At 39.6% G+C, this 22,034-nt stretch overlaps 1 protein-coding gene across 14 annotated transcripts in view; it reads right to left on the minus strand.

Annotated features, from left to right (window-relative positions):
• Syne1 (spectrin repeat containing nuclear envelope protein 1) overlaps nt 1–22,034 on the minus strand; it is a 428,383-nt gene that overhangs the window by 102,993 nt on the left and 303,356 nt on the right. For 10 of the 14 annotated variants that reach the window (XM_058573624.1, XM_058573630.1, XM_058573631.1 and 7 more), the window contains 6 exons: nt 12,751–12,885; nt 11,406–11,515; nt 6,496–6,652; nt 5,085–5,216; nt 4,699–4,854; nt 3,697–3,906 (listed from right to left, as the gene is read on the minus strand). In XM_058573624.1, coding sequence (XP_058429607.1) covers nt 3,697–3,906; nt 4,699–4,854; nt 5,085–5,216; nt 6,496–6,652; nt 11,406–11,515; nt 12,751–12,885 — 900 coding nt within the window. The remainder of the gene's footprint in view (nt 1–3,696; nt 3,907–4,698; nt 4,855–5,084; nt 5,217–6,495; nt 6,653–11,405; nt 11,516–12,750; nt 12,886–22,034) is intronic. The other 4 variants (XM_058573637.1, XM_058573636.1, XM_058573629.1 and 1 more) reach the window with 1 other exon arrangement.

The raw sequence follows: 22,034 nt of genomic DNA on the forward strand, positions 1-22,034 counted from the left end.
CTCCTTACTGGGGGCACGTATGAGAATACAGAGCCCACATGCAAAAATCCTGACTTAAGGGAAGGATAACCATAGCAAGGAAAAGAAACCAACTTTAAGGCCATGTGGAGGTGTGATAATGCAAACGCAGGGCCAAAAGGCAAAGGAATGGGTGGATTATGCAGGGGAGAACATGGTGGGCTGGGGGTGGAGCTTCCTGGTAGAGAGCTTGCCTAGTATGTGCTAGGTCCTGGGTTCCATCCCCAGCACTGAAAAAAAGAAACAGGAAAAAAGGAGAAAGAGAGAGAGAGAGAGAGAGAGAGAGAGAGAAGAAGAAGAAGAAGGAGGAGGAGGAGGAGGAGGAGGAGGAGGAGGAGGAGGAGGAGGAATTCAAACCCATGTTCAAACCCATGTTCAAGCTCAGAGGCCAACTAAATAAATTATTATGGCAGCATTGGAAACCTGAAGCATTTGCATGAATTCTGATAATGTTTGCATTTACTCAGTGTGTTCAAGGTAAGGTCATACAGGCCATTAGAATCATCACACATTTATCTTGTAAGCACAGTGAAAGATGTTTCTCATTCACTTGAACAGATATAAAAGCAATAAAGTCTCCACTATATCCATATATTTATAATAAAGTCAGTTTAATTAATCTAAAGGGTGACAGTATACATTTCATAGGTTAGAAATGAAGAATGCATGTTTATTTCTCATATGTCATCTTTATAGTTTTAATAGTGCATTTTCTCTTAACTATGTTCTACTGAAGATAATAGGAACCAAGATCACATTTCTGGAAGCCACACTAATTATTGTGAGAGAGAGAGATTAGTTAAGAAGATAGATAATAATGTGATTGATTTAAAATTTACTAAATAAAAATATTAAAAGGTGCTAATAATTTTACCAACATTGGTATTTTCTTAAGATTAAAAATTCATTATGATTAAAACCCTAAAAGATTTAACCAATTATTATTACTTATGATAAAGCAAGATGATCAAGTTATCTATATAGTAAGATAATATGTCCTAATTTTTTTGTTTTTTGTAGTCAATGGAGCTACTAGGAGGGTATAAAGGGGCAGGATTCTGGTTGTTGAGGATCAGGTCCATGGAAAGTTTCAAGCTTTAAAATTAGTTATACTGCCTCACTCTTTCATTAATGATTCTTTTTTTCACTTTAAAAAATGACTTCAAATACTGAATTACTTATTTAGAAAAGTTATTTTGGGTTAAGTCTATGAGAAAAAAAATTAAATTCAGAAGTTGACAGTTTGACTTGTCTGTGGTTCCACAAGCATAATAGACATAACAGACATAGCATCTAGGGACTCTTCCACATTGTCTTTGGGGTTTAGAATTGTGTTAAGAGTCTGGCAAAAGTTGATGCTCGAAGCTGGCTTGGAAAAGGAGGACATGCCATTTCAACGACTCTTGAGCACTGACACCACACCAGGTACTTGGTACAAAGTAAGAGCAAATGGTTTGAGATTTGATCCTTCATTATATTACCATTGGAACTCTTTTTTCAATTAAATTGGAACAAAAACATTTGAATTGTCAGTTTTTGTTAGTGAGCTGGCCACCAATAAGTAGAAACTTGTTGGCAAAAGGAAAATAGAGAACATGATTTAAAGAGAGTTTTGTGATTGCATGTTCTCCTAGTTCCAAAGTACTCATGCTTAGTTCATATTTTCCTGTGACTGGTTATAATTACCAACAAAATTTTAAAATGTCAGGACAATAATATAAGAAATGCAATTCAAAAAAGCAAAATGCACCTTTGAGAAACACATACATTTTCACAGTTACTCTCCCCTTAGCATGCTGTTAAAACTCAGTGTATTAGTTCATGAAAGATGAATTTTAGAGAAATGAAATAAATTTTCATAAATTACATAATGGTCTGTTTAAGACATACTTAGTATGTTTACATGCAATCAATTCTTGCATCTGAAACAAAACAGTTAAACAATAACCCCTGCTCTGAGTTGAGTGAATTCTTTTTCCTCGCTATGTATTACACAACCTACAGGCACAGATGTGAATGTCCCTTCCAGACTATTCCTCCATGCCACAGACCTGCATACACAAGTGTCTACTGTGACTCTGTGCCCCATGTCACAATCAATGGTACCACAAGTAACCTGGGCGTGCCCACTGCTATCCACCGGCCTTCTCTGCTGGTCAAGGGCCCCAAAGGGGCAATTCAGAATCCCTGGAGCTCCTGGGCATTCCCCCTGTCTCTCATTCCCCACATCAAACCATCAACAAACGCTTTCCATCTAGCTCTGCCTTCAGAATGTATCTTCAGAGGACTATTAGTCTCCATCTCTCTTGCCATAATATAAAATAGAAAAGTGCTCTTTGATAACCATGAAGGAGTAATTCAACCTTTCTCTTGGTTTTAGATCCTCTACCACTACACTTATAGCAAGAACAACTACAACAACAAAAATTGGCTGGGTGCCCATGTATCAGGCACTGCTTAGAGCACTTCACATATTTTAACTTATTTTGTTCTTACAGCACTAGGAGAAAATTACTAAGAGTGTGATTTAATAGTTGAAGATACTAACTGCTTAGAGAAGATAAGCAGCTTATACTACAGTAAGGGACAGAGCCAGATTTTGAACCCAGAGTGCAAAATTAAAACATAGGGATACTGTATTGATTAAATACAATAACACATCTGAAATCTGTGTGTATGAATAAAAAAATAAGTTTGAGGTCAACCTCAGCAACTTAATGTGACTGTGCTAAAAATAGTTGTAAACAAAGGTGGCGCGGGGGAATGTAGCTCAGTGGTAAAGCACCCCTGGGTTCAATCTCCAGTCCAAAAAACCCCACATATGATTGCAATACTTTTAATGGATAGTTTTAAGAATGTAGACTTCTGGAAGGTAGTGGTAATTTGTCGCACTAGATGGCTATCTAGAAAATTCCACATGTCTAAGTAAATAGAGAATTTATTTGATATTAGTATTTTCTTTTTTTACAAATCAAAACTTTGTATCAATCTGTGAGCACTAATTAGAAGCATCTATTTTGTATATCTCGAATGTTTTCTAAAAAAAAAGCATCCAATTAAAATTAAATATTTCCACATGGTGCATTTTATTAGGAATGAAAAATCAATATTAAAAGTTTATCAGCAGCTTTTGCATTTGTTTTAGTGTACACTCATATAAGAAAAGTTTCATGACCATACTACTATTTAGTTGACATTGAAATAATTGTGTAGAATTCCAAAATGAAGCAAAAAGGTAGTGAGTCTGAGGGTGAGGATTGGAAGGCAGTGCAATACATTTCAACACAGGTAGAAGCAATCAGACCACAGCCACTGCCAAAACCTCTTGGGTACTGAAGCCTGGGGTACCTTCCACATTGTAGCAGTTGCCACATGTTCTTGGGTAATAAATACAGAACTCCACTACTGCCCCCTGGAAACTTTGATTATAATAAGCAAAAAATTTGACTTTTTTGTTGAAGTTAAGTTTTACTCAGCACTTAGAGTTGTTTTCTCAACCTTCCATTTCTAGAAGCATGAAACATTTTGTTTTCTAATCCTATAGTTCCATCTGCATGTAATTCTCTTGCTCTTCATTGAACACTTGAAAGAAAAAAGATTTTCTTACCTCAATGAGATACCCTATTGATTATTACTGACTGTATCCTAAAAATGGAAAAAAAGAAAACTCCTCTTTACCTGGAAATTTAGTATTTGCTGAAGTCTTTCCTTCATCTGATGACATCGCTGATTCACTACTGTGTCTAATAAGGACAATCTGCCCAAAAGACACCCCAAAGTATCTTCAATGACATCCCGGTTATCGCCATTCTCGGGAAAAGTTTGGGAAAACAAGTTCTTATTCTTATCCATTTCTTCAGACATTTCCTTAATGTCTTTGGCAAGGGCCTAGGGTTGATAAAGGAGAAACTTTGTTTCTGTGTTTAGATGGTTGAATCAGTATGCAAAAAAGTCATTTCTTCATAGAAAATCCACTAAATCTTACTGCTTATTAATCACTAAACCAAGGCCAATTCATCTTTTTTCCCCAGACTTCTATGCATAATAGGAAAGTTGGGGTTTTGGGGGGGTCAGAGTAACAGGGATTGAACTCAGGGGCACTCGACCACTGAGCCACATCCCCAGCCCCATTTTGTATTTTATTCAGAGACAAGGTCTCACTGAGTTGCTTAGGACCTCACTTTTGCTGGCTTTGAACTCTTGATCCTCTTGCCTCAGCCTCCCTAGCCACTGGGATTACAGGCATGTGCCACTGTGCCCAGTGGAAAGTTGCTTTTTGAGGAGGTTTTTTTCTCAGCAACTTTACATCATTAGCTCATAATAGTACAGACTGATACAAAAAAAAAAAATAGTCTTGTAAAGCATTATGTAGGAATCCAGTATTGTCTTTAAAGCATGTGTTTCATTATATGGCAGATTGATGATATGCAACAGTTTTCTAGCAATTTGCGTTTTTCCTCCCCCTTTTTACACAATATAAGGGATAAAAATGTGAAGGAGGCATACATATCTATGAGGCTTTTCTGTATTCAAACAATTCTGTCCTGCACTGTGTTACTTGGGGGTACACCTTTGTGCTTCATGAGAACTGTTTTATGCATACCTTCATATTGGAAATTAATTACTCATTATCAAAACTCATCGAGCTTTAAAATCTCACACAGAAGCTGCCATCCTTACCTCTTGGTTGAAGAGACACGTCTCTGTTTCTTCGGGCAGAAGTGCGGTGGCCACAAACAAGCGCTCCTCAACGTCATCTAGCCAGGTGGAGGTGGCTGAGACTCCATCGTACAGCTTTTGCTCCAGGTGCACGTCCTGCCTCTTGGCGCCTCCACCCTGAGAAGCAGCAGGTACGGGATAAGGAACCCATGACAGTGTTTTGAGGAATCGAAAATACGAGGAGAGACTCCAGGGACCAGTGGCTTTTTGTTTCAGGGCTCATCCCTCCTGTCGGCTCTCAGTGCTCATGCGCAGGGGTGGAACAGCTCTGCAAAGGCAGAGGGGACCCACGAGAGCAGGGCAAGGCCCAGCCAAGCCGAGACACGCACACAGGGGCACAGGCCTACCTGGGACGAAACCTCCTGGAAGGCCTGGTTCAGTCCATCCAGCAAAGACGTCACTGCGGATTTGTCTTGCGCCTGCCCATCCCCTCTGTACGGTGGCACGTGGGACAGGAGTCGATTTGACCTGCTGTAAAGCTGCAGGCCAACAGGGACACCTTATTTAAGAGCATAGGTACTGTGTCCCCATTTTCTCGTTTACGTGCTCACTGGAGGAGATGCTGCCTTCAGGTATGGAATGCTTTAAATTCCCCAGGCCAGAGCTGCTGACTCTTCACGCAGACCCCCTGGCTGGAGCAGCGGGGCGAGGTGGGAGCAGGCATGTCATGCCATGTGGTTTTGGAGAGTGGGATAGAAATGCATGGCTCTGGAGACAGGTATGCAAGGGTCGCCAGACACAAGGGGACACACTGTGGCCCTTAGGTTAGATGCCTCTTCCTAGTTGGTCCTGGCCAGTTATAGCCATACCCTCTCGTGCCTGCTTCGACAGCTCCTGCTTCGCCCTCCCAGATGTCGTGCAGTACTGACTGACACCTTTCTTTCCAGTTCTGTCTCCCCCAGTCCCTGAGCCAGTTCTGGCCAGAGCCGTGAGACCAATGGTAAAGGTCCTCGAATTCCTCCTAACAAAAATTCGCTGTCTTGGTATGAGCCTAGATGGACATGCTCTGGCCCAGGACCTGGGCCTAGGCTCCTATTGCAGAATCCCAGAGCCACAACTGTGGTAGGCATCGCAGGCATGACTGGGTTCCTGGCTCCCTTGTTACCCTCCAAACTCTCAAATTCCTCTGACTTCCTGTTATTCCCTGGCTTCTCCATACAGTGAACTAACAGTGATTATTTACCTGGGACCTTCTGTGGCCATATTCAATTCCCTTGAACTTGGCATGCTCGGTGGAACCCAGCCCAATATCACACAGTATCCATCCCAGAACCCAACCTGACACAGGGGTCAGTAACCATTCTAACTGACCACTGGCTTCCCGTCCTTCAGACCCTCTGAGGTTCCAATATGTTTTTCATTAAGACCTTTTAAAATTATTAAATACTGGAAGTAGCCATGGAAAATAAGATGACTTGACAACTTAGTTCCAGATTTGTGGAATTCCATTTGCCCTGGATGTGTATATCCTCAATTTTTATCCATAATTTTCCATGTGGGAAAAAATAAAATAAAATTTAATGGCCTATGCTAGTGAGGGAAAATATTACCTGGAAATCAAATAAATTTTCACATAGAAATAGACAATTATTAAGGGAAATGTGAAGCAGGCTTGTTAAGAAAAATATAGGATGAATAATTTGCATCATATCTTAGTTTGGAATTGATAATGAGAATATAGATTATTGCACACATTCCCTTAGCATAAGGCACACATCTCTGATGTTTCTTAATATAGAAAAGCAAAATGTTTGATACCACTTGCTCTTGTTCCTGTTCCAGAACATTCTGTAGTAGTTTCTGCTTGGTACTAAATTCTTGGTGCAGGCTTTCCCATTTCATTCTCATCTGGTCTTCTGCAGATGATTTCTCCCCTTCCATCCCCAATTCCTGGGACAACACATCAGGTTTTTCGCTATTAGAAGAATAAATAGTCTAAGTTTACAATGTGCACAAAAAAAGCAACGAGAGAGGTCACATTGTGTGTCCTAGGCCTGAACTCACAAACTGGAGCAAGATTACTTTGGTCATTAGCTACGCCTTAAAAATACAAATTGAAACAGAAATACAGAGACTACAAACAAGTATAGTCTTATTCACAATTTAACTGTGAGCATAATGAATATTTTAAAAATACATTAATAAAAACTGAGTATTGAATTGTAACATTTAGAAACAAAAACTGCAGTATGATTATGGAGCGGCATCCTTTGATATATAGTCTACAAATTAGTTCAAAACCATGAAAATGTTAACTCCTCTATGAGAGGTTTTACCATGATGTGAGCCTACAGAATGTCAGGACATGCACTGGAAGGACAGAGCTTGGGGGAAGGAGGGGACCCTGAGAAACTGTGGCTTTGGAGTGAGCATCTAGATCAGAGCCCTCTCTAGAGGCAGGTGTGGCTCAGAATAAGGCACCTGCCCTAGCTTGAATGAGGCCTTGCTCCCTCCTTAGCACGGGAAGCAGGGGAAAGGAATCCTGCTCCGGCACATTGCATTTGTGACAATGAGTAACGTGTTACTTCCTCTGAGACTCAATTGTCTCACCTTACAAATGAAGATGGTATCCATCTTACAGAATTATGGAAAGTAAGATAACCAATACATAATGCCTACAACCCTATGGAGCAAACAACAGCCACTTAATAAATGCAGCCTAATAATAATGATAATGGTGACAATAATAATCGAGGGAGCTGAAGTTCTGATATTAATGTATCAGGAGGTATTTTGAGGACCTGACTAGAACCATGGCATCTGGAAGGCATATGAGCTATGAATTAATATTCTGACAGTGCCTTTTGCTTGAGTGGAAAGAACTAACAAATTCATTGGCAGCTAACTAGTTCATCGGTAGTGACCCTGAAACCAATTTTTTTTTCAGAGTATGTATAAATACAGGAGTGTCTCAGGTAAGCCTTTTGAAGTCGGACTTAAGATTCCACAATCCTGTGATGCAGGGATTCTATTTCTAGGATATAACTCAGAGGATCTCTCCCATCTATTGGAGACATGCTAGGTATTTCCAATATGAGTAACAGCAAAGAAAGGGAAGGAAGGAAGGCTAAAACAGCAGTGAGCAGTTAAAATGTGGAACTAAGTCTGCATGTTTTGACATGGTTGAGCTAAGAAAATGACACTGAATGAAAAAAAAAGACAAAACGGTACAGATGCCTCTAGTTGAGGGTTTGCAACAATTAGTCTCTGGATTTTTCTGTTTTTTTTAAGAAAGAAAAACGTTTTAAAGTTCTTATGAAATTAAATCTCTTCATTATGTTTTCTTTTTATGTTTGCATAAAAATTTATCATAAAACAGGGGAAGAATTAAGATCCATATTCTTATATTTAATCATTGACACATGTAAAAAAACAAAACCAGCAGCAAATTAGTTTTCAGTTAGAATACAGCCTTTCACTACCCCCAAGGAAAATGTCCTTTCCGTTCACATTTATATCAATAAATTTCCAGTGGATTTTCTTAGGAGATTTGAAAGGAGCCCTCTATTAAGACCACATTTCATGTAGGTGCTGCTGCTGCTATTATAATTATATGCAGTGTCTGGGTTCATTTTGACAAAATCATACATGCAAGAAATTTGATTTCTTTATACAGTAAATTTCTGAGTATATAAAGCAGGTCATGCTCTTCCTACAGGGGCATCCCACACAAACCAGTTCACATTTGACAGCTGCAGAAAATCAGTAAGTAATTATAAGACTTAACAAATACAACGAATATAATGAAAAATGAATATTTTCCCCCTAGAAATGTTACTCTGTTCTAACCCAAAATACAATTTTTCCTTTGGTTTCTAGAGATCACTTAATTTATGATTATTTGTTTGGTTGGTCCCCAGGGACTTGAAAGAACTGGCTGAACTAAAATCAACTACATTTAAAGGTAAGTTTTCAAAGGAATTTGTGTAAAAGAATTTATATAGGTGAAAGAATTTATCAGCAGTCTTCAAAGCGAATCTTGTATAGAAAGCCAGTACTTCTCTACAAATTTCTTTTAAAAATACTTTTATATTTGAAAAGAGCAATTTCCAGTTGTTTGTCTGTCATTTGGATTCTTTCCAATGCTGAAGGTCAGGGAAGGAAAAAAAAGCCATGGCAAAAAAAATTGCAGAAGATCTCAGCTACTTCTTTTTTGGAACTATACACATCCTGAGGATGACATGTGTGCACGGGCTCTTTGTAAAAATAATGTTGTGGAAAGAAACAGAAAACTGCAAGGGATAGGCAAACATCTTAGAGGAGTCGGAAACAGAAAATGCTCAGTGAAGGCAAGTCTCAATCGAGACGGGTTTGCTCCAGACACAGATGTACATATTTATGACCTCATCTGCTCTTGTTTTCTTTTATTCCCCACCCCCCTCTTTTTTGTGCAGTGCTGGAGTATGAACCCAGGGCCTTGTTCATACTGGGCAGGTGCCCCACCATTGAGCTGCACCCCCAGCTCCTTATTACCATTTGTAAACATGATGACAAGAGATGTTTTTTAAAAATCCTCATGTTTTGGTCACAATTTTTACAGCCCAACTACAAATATCATTGTCGTATTCATTTATATTCTTTTAAATCGACATTTCTTAACCATGTCACTATTTTTGGTTTCTTGGTTTTACTTTCTTGTCTTGCATTCCTATGTACTTTATCATAATATCCCTATTGCAAATGCTTCTTGTCATTTATCCTTTATCATATGCCTTTGATATTCATATATGTATATATGTGTTGGAAATTCAAACACATATTTACTCATTTACCACTTTTGATTATTTATATATGCATAAATATTAAAAAATCAGGGAAATATTTAATATCTATATTTAGTAATATGTATATCTACATCTATGTATATGATCAGCACTAATGTGACAGCAACATTCTGTCAGCATTGATTAAATATAAAGAATATTTAATATATAAAGAAGTTTTTTTTTTAATTTCCCCAATCTAAATGGAAGGCAATGCAGAATGAATTCTTTTAAAAAGTCATATCATGTGCACATGTAAATATACCAAAGGGGATTTCACCTTTATGTATTAGTAAAAAGAATCAGTCAAATATAAATAAATAGATGAGTGAAAAGAAGTCTAGAAGAGGAAGGGGTACAGGGGAGGGGGGAGGGAAAAGGAGGGAGGATCATGAACTGAAATCAAATTCCATGCATGTATGAGTTTGTCAGGATGAGCCCAACGCTATGTATAACTGTAAAGCTCTAATAAAAAACATTTCCCATCTGCCCTCACCAAAGTTAGTTTGATTTATCCACATTCTGTCTTGGTTTTTATCCACATATACATTACACTTTCAATTTTAATTCACTTTTTTGCTTAGTATCATATATACATTTTATGATACCGTTAAGTAACTTTTAGTTTTAGATATACATTTACACAAATTTTCTTTAGTTTTTTTTTTCCACACCAGTGAGCATTTCTGCCTTTTCAATTATTTGGCATTATTAATATTATTTCAAAAATCACCTTCATAATGTACATACTTTCTCTTTCACATTATATCCCCTGGGGTGGGGTGGGGGGAAGACCTTTCAGAAGTGGAAAACAAGGTCAAAGTTATTTGTGGAAGGATACTCATTAATCAAAGCCTGTAGCACACACAATTACAGAGCTTCTGTTGAGACCTTTTTTAGTTTAAGTTGTCCTTGTATCTTGTTTGATAGTTCCAATTTTTTTGTTGCTGTTGTTGGTATTGGGGATTGAACCCAGGGCGCTCAGTGTTTAACGAATGAGCTACATCCCTAGTTCTTTTTTTTAAAAAAATATTATTAGTTGTATTTTAGACAGGGTCTCCCTAAGCTGATGAGGCTGGCCTCAAATTTGCAGTCCTCCTGCCTCAACCTCCTGGGTCCCTGGGATTTCAGGCATGCGCCAACCACCCACTTTCACAACACTTTTGTGATGATGGCTGTTGTTTGTTATTTGAATTCTTCACATGAGCAACCCAAGGCTCAGAGTTGAGTGATATTTCCCAAGTGATAGCTCTGGAACTGGAAAAAAAAAAAACTCAGAGCTGACTAAAAATTACAGCTATCCCACTATGTTGCAATACCTTTACCTCCCTACCTTTCTAATCAAATTCTGAAACTTGGAAATTCTCCAACTTCCTTCATTTTCCTTTTAACATTTTTCTATGTTTAAGACTTTCAAAGTCTCCACTTCAGACCCATTCCAAGCTCAAGGACTTTACAGTAGAAATTACAGAAACTGACCCACTGAAAAAAGTCCAGATATTTTAGAGAGTACATACATTTTTTTTTTTTTTGAATGTGGATAGAGGAAGATAAGCTCTTTAGGGGGAAATGCTCTACAGTTACATATAATTCACTTAGAAACATTATACATCCAATTTTCTAATGCATTTCCTATTTGATTTAGAAAATGAACTTATGAGCATCTTCTTTAGACAGATGTGCTCAGAACATGGGAAGTGAGCAAAGAACTTAGCCATTACAGTTACTAGTGAGGCTTGTGCTTTGCAATAAATACTCAACATGCAAGTACATTTAGTATTCTAAAGTGAAAACAACATTTTTCACAGGACATTTGAAATAAAATTTTGAATGAGCTGATCCCATTTCTTCCACTCAGGGAAACACAATTAGAAAAAGAGAAAGTTGAAGTGTTCTGAAACATACCCAAGGTCACCCGAGGTCTCCAAGGCTGAGTGTTGGGTCAGGATCTCCTCTCCACGACTGGCTACTGAGCGCAGGAGGCTCTTCTGTTCAGCTAATTCTTGTTCCAGCTCCTGATCAAGGTAGAGGACAAATGCAAACACTTTTTGGTCATTTCATGGTCATTGTTGATAATCACAGTTCTGTTTAGAAAATTCTCAGGGAACTTTGGCAGTAAGCTTTAAATTTGCACATTACATAAAAGGTATGATTTCAAGATAGAATTTAGATAAATATTCAAACATATCTGTATTATACAGTTTTCTTTTGCTTTGATAAAAGATATTTGAAAAAGCTGGGCCAATCAATGGGAAAATAAAATTTTACTGGACAATTGTGCCCTCTAGTGGCATAGAGTGAACTTTCACTTTTCAAAAACCAAAACCAAAACAAAAAAACTGCTTGCCAGAACAGATTCTTGAAAGCACCAGCTTTCTTTTTTCTTCACTTATTTTATTTTTTAATTTTTTTTGGCAATGCTAGGAATGAAGTCAGGGCCTCAATAAAGCTGGGCAAGTATGCTTTTGCTGAGCTAGACCCCCAAACTCTTCGATTTTATTCGGAGACAAGTTCTCACTAAATTGCCCAGGCTGGCTTTTGGACTTGATTCTCCTGCTTCAGCCTCCCAGCTGCTGGCATTGCAAGGGTGTGCCACCACACCCAGCTCACTACTGTGTAAATTGGATCATCAACGGATTTGGTTTCACCTTCATTATTTGCAGGAGACTCATTTGTATTTTGGGAAAATTAAACATTTTAATTTGCCCTTTATACAACAGTGTTATCAAGGACCAAAAAAAAAAATCTTATTCATAAAACTCAATTGTTTCACTAGGTAACGATTTACAACACGTTTTCTGATGGTGTCCACTTGAAAGTAAAAACAAATGACATTTCTTTGAAAAAAAGAAACATGAAATTCAGATTTCCACCAATTCCCCAAGACCTTCTTGAGTTTAGTTTTGTTTTCTTGCAGTGCTGCATGCTGAACCAGGGACCAGCAGCATGTGAGGCAAGCTCTCTACCACTGAGTCATATCCCCAATTTTTACTGTAATAAAGTAGACTCAAATGAGGGCTAATCTAAAAGCAGAGGTGGGTTATAGTTGAGTTATAGTATTTAAAAACTTAAAAACAAGATTTCCTGAAAGGCTGCCCTCTAAAATAACAATGATCATGAGTAAGGACATTGAAAGGCTAATCACATCTTGCTTCATTTAAAGCAACTGGATTTTAGTAAAGAAACAGCATTTCCCTCCAGGTCTTTCCTTGGCAGATCTGTGGGCTAGTGAGAGCAGGAGGAGCTTTACTTTCTGTTGCTGGAGACTGTTCTGCCGCTGGTGGGTCCTTGTGGTTCGAGCTTGAGCCAGCCATTCCTGCACACCGGGGCTCTGAGTGGCCGTGAGGTCAACATCGCTGTCTTCCTTCTCTTGGGCGGCTCCCTGCTTTTAAGGAGGCAGAAATCAAAGGTCATGCTCTCTACAGGAAAATCTTCACCAAAAATGGAGAGAATGCTTTTTTAGTGTGGTCTGTATGATAACCAAAGCTGCTCTGTTAGGATGTGAAGCCACATTATTAAAAAGACAGTAACACAAAACCCATGTAATTTATGGCATTTTCAGGATTGAGAACAATAAACAGATGGTTATGCCCAGAAATAGTTGAGGGGAAATCCATGTGTTTCCAATGTGGTCACCAGGTATTATTACAGAATTTCTTTTCACAAAAATATAATGCTAGATCCTTTTATGATTTTAAAAAAATAATACAAAGGTAAAGTGTTACTCAAATGATCATTATATACTATAATTCACTGTCTCTCCTGTGAAAGTGTCATCTTTTCATTTCTCTAGGTCACATGATACATACCATGCAAGATATGGCAGGTACTTGTTCCTAAAGATTTTTCTAAAAGATTATTTATTTATTTCTGTTTTGGTAAGGGGATGGAACCCAGAGGAATAAAACCACTGAGTTACACCCCAGCCCTTTTGTCTTTTATTTTGAGACAGACATCTTTTTGTCATTTAATAAGTTGCTTAGGGCCTCACTAAGTTGCTGAGGCTGGCTTTGAACTTGATATCCTTCTGCCTAAGCCTCACAAATCACTGGGTTTATAGGCATGTGCCCCCATGCCTGGCCTAAAAGGTTATTAATCAAAGAGATCTCAATGTTTAAGAAGAAGTCCATAGCCCTATAAGGTAAGATATCATACACATGAATTCAAGAAGTTAAACTTGATTTTCAATTCCCATGGAAGAAAATTTATTGTCCCACAGAGACAAGGAGTCCAGGCGAGGGCTTCCCAGGGTGGCTGGGACTCCTCTGTCCCACCCTCCACTCTCCAGGCTCTTGGACCCTTGCTCCAGGGCTGCAGGATGTGGTCAACCACAGAGAATGCGATTCCCAACACATGTCACTAGGCAGGGACTCTCCCAGACACTGGATTTTACAGGCCTTCAACATCTAACCTGTTTGGGCCCTAGAGTTGAAGTAGTTCTAGAATTCTTGATTTTTGAGTGTCTGCTGTTTACATAGTTATATTTAAAGATTCTTCTGTAGGACAAATACTTTGCTCAAGTATGAGAAGGCTTTAAGTGTCTTTTTCCCAAAGTCATTCCAAGTAGCACAACAAAAATATCATTTACCTGTGGACACGGTGGATCACAAATTCAAAAATGAATTGAATCTTTAAAATGATTATTAAAGACGAGATCTCTGAGAAACGAGGTCCCCTCCCTCTGCTACACCACCAGCCCACCCACTGCTTTGATGAAGTCTGAACAAGGACAAAGACAAAAATGTCCTTACACCTAGGCAAGAGTTCATCCTTCCTGCCTGGCTATTCCACGGGAATCTGAAAGGTGCCCAAATGCCACATATCACGTGGCTTCATTTCTGAACAAGAGCCTCTCCACTCACCTGCATTTATGTCAAATGGTCAATTATGCAATTTTAATGTAACTCATTCGCTAAATACACATGAAGAGTCAGGGTTCACAAAGCAGAGGCCAGATCAGGGCCCTGGCGGGGAGACAGACAATGCCCGACCAAGAACAGCTGAAAAGCCAAGCTAGTGAGGGCTGCGAGGTCCGGGCCAGAGGTAAAGGGGCAGAGAGGGCAGGGGAGGCTTCTCAGGATGGGAACTGCTCTGAGCCCTAAATGAGTCCAGCAGAGACCCAGGCGGGCACCCCAGGCCCAGGAGCAGACGGCACAGAGGCCCTCTGAGGAAAGAAATCTGGCACACACAGAAGCAGCGAAGGGGCCAGTGTGGCTGGTCTGGTGGAGCAGAGAGCAGGATCACTGCTCAGGCTGTGTGCACAGCGCAGTGTCCCAACATCCATTCTGGAGCTGCTTGCCCGCCCTGGTTCTTCACCAAGTCTGCCCAGGGATGGGACCCATGTTTCCAACCCACAGAGGCCCGGCTCTCCCTCTTATTTTCAGAATTCTACACTCACCATCCCTGGGCAATAGACGGGGCTTGTTCACCTGTCTGATTCTTCTCACTGGAACCTCAGGATTAAATTGCAGAATGTGTGAGGGAATGGACTGGCCCTTGGGCTTCCCACTATGGGTGTTGGCACCTGGAGCTAAATGAGCTGAAGCAATCAGTCAAACTCAGAGGCAAGATTCTACACACACACACACACACACACACACACACACACACCCAGCTCTCCCACATTGTTCTGAGCCCGTCCAAATGAGCTGGAAAATATTTCCTTTCTTTCAAGGTGATCCAATGTTCCAGGAAAAAAAAAAAGTGGCTTAGTTAGAATAATGTTATGCCCTAAATTATGCTATTTGCATTTTGTAGGATTTTTAGAATGGGGGACTGATCACACCCAGTCCTTCTCCAGTAGGAAGGGGGAAGGGGACCATGGGAGGGAGGGAGGGGCAGGGAAAGGGGAGGTCCCGGGGATTGAAATGGATCTACTTTTGTTGTGTGCATATAAGAATATGCCACAATGAAGCTCACCCTTCTGCATTATTATTAAATACAACTAATAATAATTAAAAGTAAACAATTAGAAAACTCTCCTCCCTCTCAGGTCCATTTTTCAAAGATAAGCAGTGACCTTCTGGAAGGCGGGGTGTTTGGGCGGGGGTGGGCATTCTTCCTACCCTGAAGCCCAGGACATGCAACAAGTTCTCTGCCCCCATCTCAGGGCGCTCCAACTTCCAGGAATAAGCTCCAAGAGACTCTCAGGGCTCTTCCACACAGGGAGGAAGCAGTGGGTCACACAGGATTGGAAGGGAAGGACAGGGCTGACACAGAGTGACCCTTTAAAGCCATTCCAATCAGAGCTGCTCTGGCTGGCAGGGCAGGGCCCCACCTGCTGGCATCTCCCCTGGGATCCAGGCCACTTCCTCTGGGCTCTTCTCTTCAGCAGAGGCTTGTTTTTCAGAGCCCAGCTGGAAGATTCCTTTGGAGACTTCTCACAGACCCAGTGCCCACTCACCCTTTTTCTCAGGGTCCTATCCTTCCCAGAATAATGTGTGCTTGCAAAAACTGACAACTGCCATGTCAGCCCTAAGAACACGCTTCACATTTACATGCAGAAGGACTTTTGGGATCTAGGACTTAGACCTGGGAAGGCTATCTTACTTGGCTAATGGAGTCCACAGACTCAGGGGAGAATAATAAACGAAGCAGCAGACGCACAGAATGTGTTTTCTATGTGGTAATGTTGGATTTTCAGTCTGTGAAATTTTCTCTGACTTAGTCATTTTGAAACCTAAGTGTACAACCACAGGAAGCAAAAAATAAATAAGAATCCAGGTCAAATTTCATTTCCTTTCCCCACGGGATGAGGAGGCCCTGGCAGGAGAAACGTGATTTGGTAATTACTTTTTGTGAGGTGTGACAACAGTTTTCTCTGGGATCTGGCGACTAGGAAGTAAGGCAGCTTCTGTCACCAGAGCAGCACTGGGAATGGCTACCTGAGTTGTTTATTTTGGAAATACTCCAACAGTAACCACTTATGCCAAGAACATTCCTTGGAAGATTAGTAGGATTGGGAGATGCTGAACATTAAATAAAACATATCTCTATAAAGCATTTTGTTATTTATAGAGGGCAAACTCTCTGCTCTTTTGATGTATGATAATGTGTGAAATGACCTATATTCTTTATAATGGTACTGGAGATTGAACTCAGGAATGTTCTAGCACTGAGCTACATACCCAGAATTTTTTTTCCCCCATTTTCATTTTTATTTTGAGACAGGTCCTTGCTAAGTTGCCATGTCTGGACTCCAACTTGGGATCCTCCTGCCTCAGCCTCTCAAATTGCTGGGATTATTGGTATATACTACTGTGTCTGGCTTGACCTAAGCTTCTTATGAAAAAAGTAATTCAAGACAGACTTGAATGTCAGCCCCAATTCAAGGACAGGACCTTACCAACTTCTGCATTCAATGGAGGATCCCCCTCCCCCATGACCATTAGCTAATTTCATATCTGAATTATTTTTTGTGTTCTACATAAAGAGAAATTATTCTTTTCATGGCACTAATAATGTAAAAAGGCTTACTTTTATTTCCATGGATGAAAAAATAACCTTGAAAAGGCAAAATTCTTTTTTAAACCCCATTAATATTTTATGTGCTAGAAATTCCATTAGAAGAAAGATGACAGAATTTATAGCAATTCTTAAAATAACCATTGACTGATTCCAATGCAGTAAAACACTACCACATTTTTACTGTCTACACATCACCCAGCAGCACCCTTAGGAAAGTTTATACTTGGGGCAGAGTCAGAACTTTATTCAATTTAAATAATTCCTGTGGCACTGAGCAGGATTTGCTGGGTGAGGGCCCACGGCCATGTCAGCATGCTCAGCCCAGCCTGGACCCATAGCATGCCAAGAGCGCCTCTATAAATAATAAAATTATTTCTTTATTTAAAATTTATTAAATTCTAAGTGGAAACAGCTGGTCGTCACTGTCACATTGCTATGATTTCAGCATCTATTGTAAGCATTATTTACATTAAAATCCTTAGGATAAACTGAGTGCTGTAGTACATACCTATAATCCCAGCAACCTGGGAGGCTGAGATAGGAGGATCATAAGTTTGAGGCCAGCCTGAGTCACTTAGGGAGACCCTGTCTCTAAATTAAATTTAAAAAGGGCTGGGGATACAGCTAAGTGGTAGAATGCTTGACTACCATGTTTGAGATCTTGTGTTCAAACCTCAAAACAAATCCTCAGGGGCAAAAATTCTTAACTTTAATACCATATGTTCCTCTTATCTGGTTTTACTTCCTCTAGCTTCACTTGCTATAGTTGACCATGGTTGAAAAACATTATTTGTGTTGGTTCTCCCTTTTATTAGAGTTTATTGTTATAAGTGTTCTGTTCTATTATTAGTAATTATTGCCAAATTCATATTATGGTGCCTTTTATTTAAAAAAATCACACCTTCTCATAGGTATGTACATATAGGAAAATCCTAGCATGCATAGGAGTGGGTTTCCCACCCCCACTAGAGGTCTTGGGTCATCCCAGGGGAGAAGGGGGCACTGACATATTATCATCCCTAGTTCACAGATGAGGAAACTGAAGATAAAGAAGCTGCAGAAAGCTCAAGATCTTTGGTCCAGGCCACCTAGTTAAGAACTGGTAGAACCAGGGTGCAGCTGCAGGATGGTGGCCCAAGAGGGACTCTAGGCTTGTGGGGATGCTTTATCTGGCACCAAAAGAAACTATCGTGTTAGAAATGTCTATATGTAAAAACCAGAGATTTTCTAAATAAATCCAAATTTCCCATCTCTTGAAGAGCCATCAGATCTAGCAACGGTCCCTGTGACTCTGGATAAGAGGAAAATGGGCTGCTCCTTAGATGTGAGACCCACTTGCCCAGGGCCTGACTGGGCCTGATGCCCTCGTTTGAATGCCCTTCCCAGGTTCTGAGGACTTCAGATCGGTGGTCACTGACTGAATCCCAGGGGGTACACAGGAGCATCCGGCCACCCCTTCCTTTCCCAGCTGCTTGAGGTACAGGGCAACAGGAGGCCACTGCATACGATGGCTGTCCCACGTCAAACACTGGAACCTTCCTCTTTCAGTGTCTTTAGAGATCACATCACTACAGAGCACCAGGGAAACCCCAAAGGCATCACATGGTACAGGATAACACCTTGAACAAAACTAATGGAGCTGTGCACTTTCACACTTAGAAATACCAGTCTAGTTTTGTACAATTTGAATATTTTTAACATTTTTTTTTACTTTAATTATAGTCAGGTTACATTTTGAGGAGGTAATTTATCTATTTATTTTAATTTTTATTGGCATATTACAATTATATATAACAGCAGGATTCACTGTGACATACTCAGACACACCCCCAAACAGGATTTGGTCAATTTAATTTCCCAATAGCTCCCTTTCCCCTTTCCTCCTCTCCTGGTCCCCTTTCCTCCCTTTTCCTATGGTCTCCCTTCTATTATCATGAGATATTCCCTTTGCCCCCTCTCTCTCCTCCTCCCCCCCTTTTTTTTTCTCTTTAGATTCCACATGAGAGAAAACATATGACCCTCGTCTTTTTGAGTCTGGCTTATTTTACTTAACATAATGTTCTCATTTCCATCTATGTTGTTGGAAATGACAGCATTTCATTCTTCTTTATGATGAGTAAAACTCCACTGTGTATAAATGCCACATTTTCTTTGTCCTTCATCTGTGACTGACACCTAGATTGGTTCCATAACTTGGCTAGTAAGGACTGTTATGAACATGGGTATGTGTGTACGGCTGCTATACCCTGATTTTCTTTCTTATGACTAAATACCAAGGAGTGGTATAGCTGAGTCATATGGCAGGTCCATTCCTAGCTTTCTGAGGAACCTTCATACTGATCCAGAGCACCCATACTACAATCTTACCAACAGTGCATAAGCTCTCCTTCCCCCACCTCCCGCATCCTCCCCAACATTTATTATATTTTGTTCTTAATGACTGCCATTCTAACTGGACTGAGATGAAATCTTAGTATTGTAATTAGTAATCACAATACTAGTAATTAGTATTAGTAATTTTGGTTTGCTTTTCCCGGATTGATCAAGATGTCAAACTTTTTCTTTATGTATTTGTTGACCATCTGTATTTTTTCTTCTAAGAAGTATCTGCTTAGTTTATTTGCCCATTTATTTATTGGGTTGGTTTTGGGTGCTAAGTTTTTTGAGTTTTTTATATATTTTACATAAACTGTCAGAAGAGTACCTGGGAAATATTTTCTCCCATTCTGTAGGCTCTCCACAATTTTTTTTTCCCTGAAGGATGTAAGTTTAAAGGGAAAGTAGTATTTTGTTTTTATTGGCATTAATTTATCCAATAGAGAGTTCAAACTATCTTTTAACATGTCCATTGGCCATTTCTTTTTATTTTTGTTTGAGGTATCTCTTTATACATTTTGACCCTATTTCTATTAGGTCATCATATCTTAGTGACTTATAAAAGATTTGTGAATTACATAGTTTCTTCCTTATTTGCCTGTCTTTTAACTTGGTTAATTTTCTTTCTTTTTTTTTTCATCAAAACATTTTTACTTTCATAAAGTAGTATAAGAAAAACTAAAATTCTGGCTTCAGGGCAAACTGGCAGAAATTTTCTGTCTTATGTGATTAAAAAAATACTTATACATAGGAATACATTTCAGGTTAATTTTTACATTTAAATCTTTAATCCATCTGTGATACATTTTTTTTAAGTTTAGAAAAAAAAAGGAGGAGGAGCTGGGTATGGTGGTGCATGACTATAATTCCTGTGATTCAGGAGGCTGAGGCAGGAGGATCCTGACTTCAAGGCCACCCTCAGCAACTTTGCTAGACACTGAAAAATAGTAAGGATTGGGGATGTAGCACAGCGGTAGAGCACCCCTGGGTTCAATCCCCAGTATCACAAAAATAAATGGGGTAAAAGACCCAGCGTATCATATTTCAAGTGATTTGCCTATTTATTTATGGAGAGAGTCATGTTTTGTCTACTGACTAGTAATGCCACCCTAAACATTTATTATATTCCTCTATATGCCAAGATTCCTTTCTGGAATATTTATGCTGTTAAATTTTTACTTACATATTTTTGTGCCAATGTCAAACTATTTTAATTATGCAATATTATATTTTAATATATTAGACTAATGACCCCTTATAACTCTTCATTTTCAGAACTTTATAGTTATTTTCTTCTTCTTTTTTTTTTGTAATGGAAATTGAATTCTGGAAATTCAGTCCAGGGCCTCACACAAGCAAGCACTCTACAACTGAGGTACATCTCCTGTTTTATAAAAATTTAAAAATACATATATTAATATAGGGTCTGGCTAAATAGCCTAGGCTGTTTTTGAACTTTTGCCTCCTGTCTCAGCCTTCCAAGTAGCTGGGATTCAAGGCATGTACCACCAACTGGCTTGTTTTTTGTTTGTATATACAGATTATTTGTTTATTATAGTACTGAGTATTATTTTTAACAAACCAATGATCTTCCTAAATTCTTCCATTGTTTCTAAAAGTTTTAAGTTGATTATATTTGATTTTCCTGATCATATGATTAGCAAAAAACTGAAAAAATACACACATTAGTTCAAACTGAGAAAATATATTATCTTGTGTTATATTTCATCTTACACTGAGAAAACAGAAGACATCACAGTGAACTTCCCTCAAGTTTTCTCTACAGTATTTATGCCCAACTTTGTAAGAGCATGTGTACTCAAATATAAATGCTTTTCCTTCTCCTGATTTTTTCTTTTTAAAATTCTAAGTGGAGAAGTTGTTGGGGACAGCTATGAGGGGTATGGGAAAGTACCACTGGTGAGGCCACAGCGGGGGTGAAGACAGCATTAGAAGCAGGTGCAGGTGGGAGGCAGTTATCAGGCATCTAAGCCACCTCCTCCCAGGCTTCGCAGGAGGGATAGGGGAGACTAGGCCCTTCCAGCTTCTCCCTCCTATACAAGAAAACTAGTCTTGCAATTTCACTCCTTTTTCATCATTTTTTCATCTACTGGGTTATTTTTACCTACATGTAAACATGCCATTATTTTTTCTGATCTTAAAACTAAACTTTTCTTGGTCCCCTTCACCTTCTAGGGTGTCTCACTCATCTGCTCCCCTTGGTTGCAGAATTCCTGCAGTCGGCTCTGTGCCCCCCTCCAATTCCACCTCTCCAGTCTCTCTTCCATGTCAGAGAGCTCTGGCTTCCACCCCTGCCTGAAACAGCTGCTGCAGAGCTCACCAATGATCTGCCTGTTGGTGAGTGCAGGGACAGATCTGTCCTCATCTGCTTGCACACAGCAGCTGATGGCCTCCAGGAACAAAGCTCTACCTTCCTCACACCACACTGGCTCTTCCATTTAAGTCTCTTTTGTGAGCTCCTCCGCCTCTTCCAACCTCTCAATTTGGACAGATTGAGGGCTCTAGGGCCTTCATCTTTTCCCATCCTGAGTCCTTTGGGAAGCTCCCCAAACCTCATGCCTAGGAGTACCACACAGAGGCTAATGGCTCCAGACCAGATCTCTGCCCTGAATTTCCACCACTACTTGGCATTTTGATAGGCATCTTGACCTAAAATCAATCTGCTGACCC

The sequence above is a fragment of the Marmota monax genome, unplaced genomic scaffold (genome assembly GCF_021218885.2).
Source record: "Marmota monax isolate L192 unplaced genomic scaffold, Marmota_monax_Labrador192_F-V1.1 WCK01_AAM20220418_F8-fsc00114, whole genome shotgun sequence".
Taxonomy (NCBI): Eukaryota; Metazoa; Chordata; class Mammalia; order Rodentia; family Sciuridae; genus Marmota; species Marmota monax.